The 10,886-nt window shown below is 32.6% G+C and overlaps 1 protein-coding gene across 1 annotated transcript in view; it reads right to left on the reverse strand.

The window, feature by feature from the left end:
- Positions 1-10,886, reverse strand: part of LOC137431588 (villin-1) — a 90,544-nt gene that overhangs the window by 18,081 nt on the left and 61,577 nt on the right. Inside the window, exons 15-17 of the mRNA XM_068123068.2 lie at positions 7,636-7,781; positions 5,869-6,013; positions 2,730-2,918 (exon numbers count right to left, since the gene is read on the reverse strand). Of these exons, the coding sequence (XP_067979169.2) occupies positions 2,730-2,918; positions 5,869-6,013; positions 7,636-7,781 (480 nt within the window). The remainder of the gene's footprint in view (positions 1-2,729; positions 2,919-5,868; positions 6,014-7,635; positions 7,782-10,886) is intronic.

The raw sequence follows: 10,886 nt of genomic DNA on the forward strand, positions 1-10,886 counted from the left end.
CAAATGTGGTTTGTTTTCTGACTGACAATCATGTTAAAGAATACCACGACATGTATGACCCAGATAATGTTCACCACAACACTTTTTACCAGCCAAAACATGGCCGTGAGTATTGCCTTTTTTTTTTTTTTCTTTTTTTTTGTATGCAAGATCGAGGCTCATGAAAGAGCTAACATTAATCACACAAAAAGTCAAACCGACACATAAAACACAAAAAATAAGGGGAGCGGTAGACAAGATGGGGAGAGAGGGGGAAGGACACAAACACAACATTTGAGAGCAGGAACATCGGGAGAAATGTTTTAGGGAGAGGGCTTGGGGGGAGGTGGGAGAGGTATAAACATATGGACACTGCAAGGACTTCCAGGAAAGAAGTTGGAATTTAAAAAAAAAAAAAAAAGTGTATCTGGGGTGAATTAGCGGGGGGGAAGCCTTCGCTTCTTTACTGCCAAAATATTGTTTCACCACGTTTGATTTATCATTGACATCATTATCTTGTTGGAATACGAATCGCAGTCCGATAAATCACAGAGAATGGCATGATAGATCAAAATCTGCTTGTTTCATGACAGAATCAGGAATCTGTATCATCAATTTTGCAAATATCACCAAAATCCTTGTCCGAGTTGCAGATACATCATTGCACTATTCATTCTCCCATCATGCTTCAGTGCTGATGTGTTGTGAATAGGACACCTTTCTCCTCTTCACCGTCAAAAAAAATGTGGCTGATTGTTGCCAAAATCTTTTTTGAACTTTCCTTCCTTTGAAAGAGCAGAGGTCTCCAGCTTCGCTCAACTCTATTTCTTTGTGGTCTGATGTCCATTTAAACATTTTGGTTGAGTTACATCTTCTCAACAAAAGTTCACAAGCAGTTGCATGTCCCTTGAGATCACTTTGGATCTTATCTTTCTTACTGTTATCAAGGTTAAAACTTGTAAGGTTGTTGGCAACATCTCTATTCAGCCATCATATGCCATGTAGATACTTAACATCGCAGATTTTTAGCTTTGCTATTTTGATGATCAATACTACGAGTTTCATGTGCACTCCTGCGACTCTAGCATGCAGTTCTTCCTGAAACATGGTATCTTGAAACATTTTGCAGCTTCCTTTCCAAGTCAGGTGGGGCTGACAGGATAGCCTAGAAGTACGCACACTTTTAAATTGAAATATCTAGTCTGTGTTTGAATCTCAGACCATCTACAAACTGTCATCCTGCTGTTTTACAGGCAGGGTGATTAATCGATGTGTGTGCCATCCCATTGATGGATGCTAAACTAGGAGTCCTGTTTGGTAGGATTAGTTGGTGGGCCTTAAATATTGCACGGTGTGCTTCATGAAGAGTAGGCGAGGTATTATCACCATCCTGGCTGAATTCAAAATTCCCGCTCTAACCTACAGGGGGAATTGGATCAACAGCACAGCTGTGTTTCGAGCAGATGAAGGGAAACTGTAGCCACATGCTGCATATGAAAGATGAAGAAAGTTAACTGGCTGAGGCCCAAATTACTTTTCCATTTGAACTTCAACATGCCTGGTACAGTTCAGAGTGTAAATATTGGATAGTCATGGAGAGAATCAATAATGTGCCTAATTACAGTTTCTATGTTGACTTTGTGCTGAAACCATTGTTATGACTAACATTGGCACTCCTGCCATCTTGGCCCAACTTTGGTGGGCATTTTAAACAGGTCATTTGTCCACAAAGTGATGCTGTCTTCTGGGACACCACAATTTTAGCACGCACACCACCAAAGGGCATTATTCCCTTCACAAAGATACATACATATATACATTCATATATACATACATACATATATACATACATATACATACATATATATATACATATATACATACATACATATACATAAATATACATACATATACATACATATACATATACATACATATATACATACATACATATATACATACATATATACATACATACATATACATAAATATACATACATATACATACATATACATATACATACATATATACATACATACATATATACATACATATATACATATATACATACATACATACATATATACATATATACATACATACATATACATAAATATACATACATATACATACATATACATATACATACATATATACATACATACATATATACATACATATATACATACATATATACATACATACATATATACATACATATACTCGTACTTACATACATACATATATACAAGCATACATACATGCATATATACATACATATATACATACATACATACATACATACACATACATATACATACATATACTCGTACTTACATACATACATATATACAAGCATACATACATACATATATACATACATACATACATACACATACATATACATACATACATATACAATTATACATACATATACATACATATACATACATACATATATACATATATACATACATACATATACATAAATATACATACATATACATATACATATATACATACATACATACATACATACATACATACATACATATACTCGTACTTACATACATACATACATACATATACTCGTACTTACATACATACATCATCACAGCTCCATGACAGTACGATGATGATATGCCATAGTTTCATAAAATAAACAAGGAATTATAAACGGAAGTAAACCTTCCTACCATCAGTGCCTTTATCTGCCCACCTTCCCTCATAATCCACATGCAATACTTACACTCCACTTGTGGGGATCCCAGGCCATGAACCAGCCAGTGAAGGTAAGCGGTTCAAAGCCTTGCTTGACGACGATGATTGGTTTATCAGTGTTGTGGTTCGCAGGATGGGTATGGATGTATTCCTTTGCAATGTTCAATGACTCATCCTTCTCAGCTTTGCTTGCCCCACTCCCCAACCACAGGAATACCTGAGCAACAAATTATTTCACAAACTTGCTTCATTCTATATTTTACCTCTTTGCATTACATATAGCTAGAAAGCTCGAGCTGAATATTCTTTGCATTTAAAGTTCAGAATTAAGACAATAAATAATTTACCAAATGCATTAAGCATTTCATTTTACAATATCAGACTTCATTCCCGCTCTAGCAGGGAATAATAATAATAATAATAATTCATTTATTTTGTATAGCACTTTTCAAGAAGCCCAAAGGCGCTTTGACAGAGTGGAAAACATAATGCATAACAATACATGAAAACAACAATTTATTATGGCCTTAAAATGCCTGTTGTTGTGTTGTATTCCCTAAGATTTGCTTCAAAGAAATCAAGCAATTACTGAATAATATATTTAATTGTTGGAGATGTCTCTTTTTCTTGTTCCTTCATTCCCTAGCTGGTTGTGTTCACCTGTTGTCCCTCTGTCTCTTCACTCATCCACCAGCCAAGATTTTGTATACAAAAAAATAATAATAAAGACAAGAAGCCCGAATTCCTACTTTCAGTAAAGTTTCTTTTCGGAATTCCTAATACATAGTAATAAAAAAAAATTATTACTATAATTCCGACTTTTAGTAGTTTTTTTCTGAATTCCTAATACATAGTAATAAAATAAAAAATATATTACTACAATTCCAACTTTTAGTAAAGTTTTTTTCTGAATTCCTAATACATAGTAAGAAAAGAAAAAATTATTACTGCAATTCTTACTTTTAGTAGTTTTTTTCTGAATTCCTAATACATAGTAATAAATAAAAAAATTTATTACTACAATTCCTACTTTTAGTAAAGTTTTTTTATGAATTCCTAATACATAGTAATAAAAGAAAAAAATATTACTACAATTCCTACTTTTATTTAAGTTTTTTTTTACTGAATTCCTAATACATTGTAATAAAATAAAAAATTATTCCTACAATTCCTACTTTTAGTAAAGTTTTTTTTACTGAATTCCTAATACATTGTAATAATAATAAAAAATTATTACTACAATTCTACTTTTCGTAAAGTTTTTTTTACAGAATTCCTAATACATTGTAATAAAATAAAAAATTATCACTACAATTCCTACTTTTAGAAAAGTTTTTTTCTGAATCCCCAATGCATAGTAATAATAAAAAAAATTATTACTACAATTCCTACTTTTAGTAAAGTTTTTTTTACTGAACTCCTAATACATAGTAATAAAATAAAAAATTATTACTACAATTCCTACTTTTAGAAAAGTTTTTTCTGAATTCCTAATACATAGTAATACAAAAAAAAATTATTACTACAATTCCTACTTTTAGTAAAGTTTTTTTCTGAATTCCTAATACATAGTAATAAAATAAAAAAATATTACTACAATTCCTACTTCGAGTAAAGTTTTTTTACTGAATTCCTAATACATAGTAATAAGATAAAAAATTATTACTACAATTCCCACTTTTAGTAAAGTTTTTTTTACTAAATTCCTAATACATAGTAATTAAATTAAAAATTATTACAATTCCTACTTTTAGTAAAGTTTTTTTACTGAATTCCTAATACATTGTAATAAATAAAAAAATTATTCCTACAATTCCTACTTTTAGAAAAGTTTTTTTCTGAATTCCTAACATATAGTAATACAAAAAATATATATTTCTACAATCCCTACTTTTAGTAAAGTTTTTTTCTTAATTCCTAATACATAGTAATAAAATAAAAAATGATTACTACAATCCCTACTTTTAGTAAAGTTTTTTTTTACTGAATTCCTAATACATAGTAATAAAATAAAAAACTATTACAATTCCTGCTTTTAGTAAAGTTTTTTTAACTGAATTCCTAATACATAGTAATAAAAGAAAAAATTATTACTACAATTCCTACTTTTAGAAAAGTTTTTTTCTGAATTCCCAATACATAGTAATAAAAGAAAAAATTATTACTACAATTCCTACTTTTAGTAAAGTTTTTTTTACTGAATTCCTAATACATAGTAATAAAATAAAAAATTATTACTACAATTCCTACTTTTAGAAAAGTTTTTTTCTGAATTCCTAATACATAGTAATACAAAAAAAAATTATTACTACAATTCCTACTTTTAGTAAAGGTTTTTTTCTGAATTCCTAATACATAGTAATACAAAAAAAAATTATTACTACAATTCCTACTTTTAGTAAAGGTTTTTTTCTGAATTCCTAATACATAGTAATAAAATAAAACAATATTACTACAATTCCTACTTTGAGTAAAGTTTTTTTACTGAATTCCTAATACATAGTAATAAGATAAAAAATTATTACTACAATTCCTACTTTTAGTAAAGTTTTTTTTACTAAATTCCTAATACATAGTAATAAGATAAAAAATTATTACTACAATTCCTACTTTTGGTAAAGTTTTTTTACTGAATTCCTAATACAGAGTAATAAAATTAAAAATTATTACTGCAATTCCTATTTTTAGTAAAGTTTTTTCTGAATTCCTAATACATAGTAATTAAAAAAAATTATTACTACAATTCCCACTTTTAGTAAAGTTTTTTTCTGAATTCGTAATATAGTAATAAAATAAAAAATTATTACTACAATTGCTGCTTTTAGTAAAGTTTTTTTCTGAATTCCTAATACATAGTAATAAAATAAAAAATTATTACTACAATTCCTACTTTTAGTAAAGTTTTTTTTACTGAATTCTTAATACATAGTAATAAAATAAAAAATTATTACTATAATTCCTACTTTTAGTAAAGTTTTTTTTACTGAATTCCTAATACATAGTAATACAAAAAAAAATTATTACTACAATTTCCACTTTTAGTAAAGTTTTTTTCACTGAATTCCTAATACATAGTAATACAAAAAATATATATTATTACAATTCCTACTTTTAGTAAAGGACATTCAAACTCTATAACTAATTCTTCTTTATTCAAAAGGGCATACCTGGTCCCAGGTGTCCAAAAGCATGACGTCTTCTTCATCCAAATCCTCCTGAGTGAAGTTGCAGATCTCAGTGACATAAAATCGTCCGGTTTGTGTCGAGCACTCAAACAGCCGCGGCTCCACATCCAGATTTTTTTCCTGCAACCTTTTCACCATCGGATACAAACACAGGTAAATGACTGTTCATTTACACAGGTAAACACAGGTAAATGACTGTTCACATGTTTGAGCTGGAGACAATGCCTTAAAACCTTGTTTAATTTATTCTATAATTTAACAGCTTTTGAATTTATGTTTAACTGAATTTAAATGAAAAACATACATTTCTTTGATGATAACATTAATGTTATGTCAAAAATCTGTCAGCAATTGTAATCCGTTTAAGATAATTTGAGGGAACTAAAAATGTTACGTACAGACTCAGTTATATTTGAGAGTGCGTAAATGTAGACATTTCACCTCAAACCTGAGGTCAATGTTGGTATGATACGTATAATCTTACTCAAAAATTGATATATTTTATGTAGAACTTTCATGGCTCATTTTATGTAGAACTAAAGATTTAGAAGCAAGAACGATGACAACAAAATGGGTACCCAGACATAGTTAGTGATTCGGAGAGAATTGAACATGCTTGCTCTGTTTCAACACTATCCATAGCATGTTTAGAAGAGAGACACCTGGGAGTGAGTGCATCGATGCGGCCATCGAAATGAGTTATTGTAAGTATGAGTCAGAAAATGAATGCAATTCAGTTAATTGAATGGTGTCTATATTTTAGCAAAAGTTTAATTATTTAATATTTCCACACAAGAGTTTGCTTCTCTCTGTGTGTCTCTGTCTCTGTCACTGTGTCTCTCACTCACACTCTATCCCTCACTCTCTCTCTCACACTCCCTCTATCTCACTCACTCTATCTCTCCCTATCTCTCTCTCCCTCTATACTTCTCCCTCTATCTCTCTTTCTCCCTCACACATACTCTCTCTCTCTATGTCTTTCTTCCTGCAGAAGTTAAAGCTCAAGAACAAGCTACTGTATATAGCAAAGGATGTGAGGCTGAAAGGGGGCAAAGGGCACATGTGCTAAGAATCATGCACATGTACTATATAATATGAAATGAGTGGAAGGGAAGTAAAGAAGAATGAGGAATAATAGAAGCGCTCAGGAGTGGATATATGTTGGAAATATGATGTGGCAATGGGTAGTAATCATAGAGATGAAGTTAAAATTATTTAGTTATGGATAGTTCCTTTGGCAGAATGCTGTTTTCATTTTGCAGGTGACTTCATTTTCTGCTGGACAATCCCACGTGTCATACATTTATCAATTCATGTATTTTTAAAAACAATGTATTTTCCTAAAACAAAAAGCACAAACTTTCCTCCCACATGCACTCACTCCTTTGTCCCCCTTTTTCTGCCAATGGAATTGTTCCTCTATATCTATCTCACAGAGCTCTTCCCTAAATATATGACCACCACAAACTCTTGATCTACCTTATGCTCCCTCATTCATTATTTATTTATTTTAATAACTCCTTTTTACTCCATTATTTGAATGTTTTCCTAATTACATCAACATTATATAACCTTTCACCATCTGTTATTTAGCTATTATTTAAGCAATGAAAAAAAACCAAAAGTTACCAGGATTGCCACTTGTCTATTTTGTTAATTGAAGGGGAATGTAGTATTTATTATTTTTTGGACAGCCATAATGCTTTCTCTTTGAAGGATGTATTTTAAGTAGATGAATATGAAAAACACCTTTTGTCACTGGAATATGGGGCCTTTCCTCCCAAGGCACCCCAAAATTCACTCGACTCATTTCCTTCGAGCTCCATAGTCTTCTCTTGATGGGAGATGAGGTCTGCAACGGTCCGAGCCATTTCTCGTTCATCTCCACTGCATCCCTGTTGAGGGTTAATGTTTGAGAGATGTCACTGGTATAAAGTTCAAAATATCATGGTAACCAGCATGCATTATAAACATCAATGGAAGACAAAGATTCTTTCTTGTATAAATGATTGTTCAGTTTTTCCAACTATTAGTGCTGCAAGTAATAAAAAAGGAAGTTGAAAGGTCGAAAGATTCATGATTTAAAAAATAAATTTACATATTTGAAATGCAAATTTTATTGTCTGAAACTATTCTTTATACAGTTGAAAATTAAGTACTACATCTTAATTCACAGAAAACTCGCCTCGGAGCTGTCTAGCATGGGTTAGAATCTCAGCCTAACTTTAAGCTGTAAATCTGATATTTCATAGGCACGGTGATTCCTCAATACTAGAACAAAAGACCCGTCGCTTTGCTGACGGGAATACCAATATTTGTGTAATTGCAAAAAAAAAGAACAGTTGTTAATGGAAAAAATATAATTAGGCGGTGTACAGATACCGGCTGAGCTATACACTGAGGTAGCGAGGAGAGGGAGATTGTCAATGGGGTATTAATCACGGCCTTTTTAGATGCTGAATTGGGAATAATATACAACAACACACAAAGAGAAAGATCAAAATAAACATAATTTCTCGCCCTCCCCCTCTCTTCTTTCTTATGATCAAACTGCCTGCGGTACGTATTACTATTAGACACAGAAAGTCTGAGGTCTCCTCGTCTCTGCCTTTGCAAAAATGCTTTAAAAATGGTGATTTCCCTTTCTTCGGTATAGCTGTAACGTCTAATGTACGGAGAAAGAACAAAAAAGGATTCCTGGGAGATCCTGCCCTCTGTGCAGGAATAACCAGCACCGCATGTTGGTGTTTGCAGTTTCGCCATGTGTACCCATGTACCCATTAAAAAAGGATGTTTTTTGCATGGCAAAACTTCCCGGGAATTCCCCCGAATCCACCGTCATTAGTTTCAGAAAATCAAACCCTGGGAAAATATGCGCACAATTCTGAGATAACAAAATTTTACATCGAAGAATTGCCTGCAACTATTATGTCTACCTCTGAAGTTCTATATATGAGCATTGTAATGGAGCTCAGACACTGATTAGATTTTTTTTCACTGTTTTTGAAAATATTGATATTTGGAAGCGCACATCTGCACTACGACAAGAGCATAAATCAAATACTGGAATTCGTTATGTGTTTGATTTAAGCCCTTATCATTATGTGTTACTGGATGAATCATAACTTTTCACCAATTTACACATTAGCACATTTGGGGGAAATTTTAGGAACAGCCACAGAGGTAAACTAACTGCAATGGATTTGTGAGTATTTTCAGCGACATATTTTTCGGTATTCTATCCAAGTAATAAGGCCATTTAGCTGATGGATGTCTTTGCAGTCCTTTCAGAAAGTGGTGGGCCTCAAACATTTTCCATCAACTGCCTCACTGTTAGTGTTTTGCCTTTGACTACTTGTCACCTCACTTTCCCATAAGCCTACATTTTGTATACAAAAAGGCTCAATTAGGAGAGTTGGTTGCGAGGGAAAGGATCGCAAGAGCCGAGGAATGGCAACGGAGGACCCGTCTACCGGAGGAATTTGTATCGCTGCCAATCTGTCTACAGAGTTGATCTGAAGGCTTATTGTGGAATTTGCCAATAGTATATAAGGCCTTATATTAAATGGCATCCAGAAGTGCAATGTTGGTAGGTGACATTGAAGAGGCTTATTACATTGTTGATGAAAGCCTTTGTCTACTGCCTCTAGATGCTACCTTGTCTATGTGACTGAGCAAAAGAAAGGCTGTGACTCATGGATGTGACAGAAGGATTCCAGACACTGCATCTCAGAGTGTCTGGCCACCGAAGTTTTACAAGCTGGTGGTTGTCATTTGGGAGCAAAAAGGTGAGTGCATTTTGCACTCATGGTCAATACGTTGTGTTTTTAATTTAAGATAAGATTTTTTCTGAAAATGTAAAACAAAAACACAGATGAACCTTCTGCAAATATTTCTGTTTCACAAGTAAAGATTGTAAACCACCATGGGGAGTAAGCAGAAGCTAACGTTCCTGGACGTGGTACCCCTTGAAGCAAAATAGGGAGGTGGGATTGGCATGAACATTGATATGGGGTGTGAGTGGGTGGGGTTCTTATATGGGGTGAAATTTGCACTCCCACCCTGTATCAACCTTCAAACCTAACCCATCTGCCTGTTTTGCCCCGACGAAGGATCAACACCCGATTCACTGTTCTACCTGCCCGTCGACACATAACACTAGCCGAATTTCATGGTGAGGACTAGTTTTCCATTCCACTAATGATGTTGTAAACCTTTAATATATTAATGTTATCTTGAAGAATAACCTCCTTTAATGCAGTATTTTGGACGAATTCTAACAACATAACAAAAAATTTAATAAAATAATTAAAATAAACAATGATGAATACTGTATTTCATTAATTTTGCAAATATAATGTTAAAATTCATCGAACATACTTCATTTTAAATGTTGAGTCTTGTCCTGAAGAATGTTTTCCATTTTGTGTAACAAATTGTTAATTTTTTGTTTTTCTATTTTTATAATCAATAAGACCCTTAAAACCCCTATGGTATTTTACATTAATATGAACTTACAAGAACTTCGGCGTTTTTTTGTTCTTCTGGAGTTTTCATTTAATCTTATCCATTGTCTAAATGTAATGACAATACATTCCAAAAATGTTCACCCTTTGCACACAGCAGCACTTGTTTATGATACTTGCATGCGGAGTTACACTTGATAACCAAAGCATTATTTTGCCTACATGCCTTTGCTTTGAGCACTTTATCAAAACACTCTTTGAACAAATCAGACTATCACCGTCCAAGGCTAAATGATACTTAAATAATGTGAACTAAACTTCCAAAACATGATGCTGCATCGTTGAGAAAATATTTTCCAAATTGACAATTGTTCCCTATGCTTTTAGTCACTTCTTAATTTCTTCCCTTTTTTTTAACAGCAGAAGCAAGATTTCAGCAAAAACGATGAGAGGGAAAATATTTTTTCTTCCCATATCAATGGTCAAATATTTAGGGGAACTTGTATCATATACCTGAGCCTCTGGATGGCTGAA

The sequence above is a fragment of the Myxine glutinosa genome, chromosome 7 (assembly GCF_964187855.1).
Source record: "Myxine glutinosa chromosome 7, kmMyxGlut1.1, whole genome shotgun sequence".
In the NCBI taxonomy this organism is placed as follows: Eukaryota; Metazoa; Chordata; class Myxini; order Myxiniformes; family Myxinidae; genus Myxine; species Myxine glutinosa.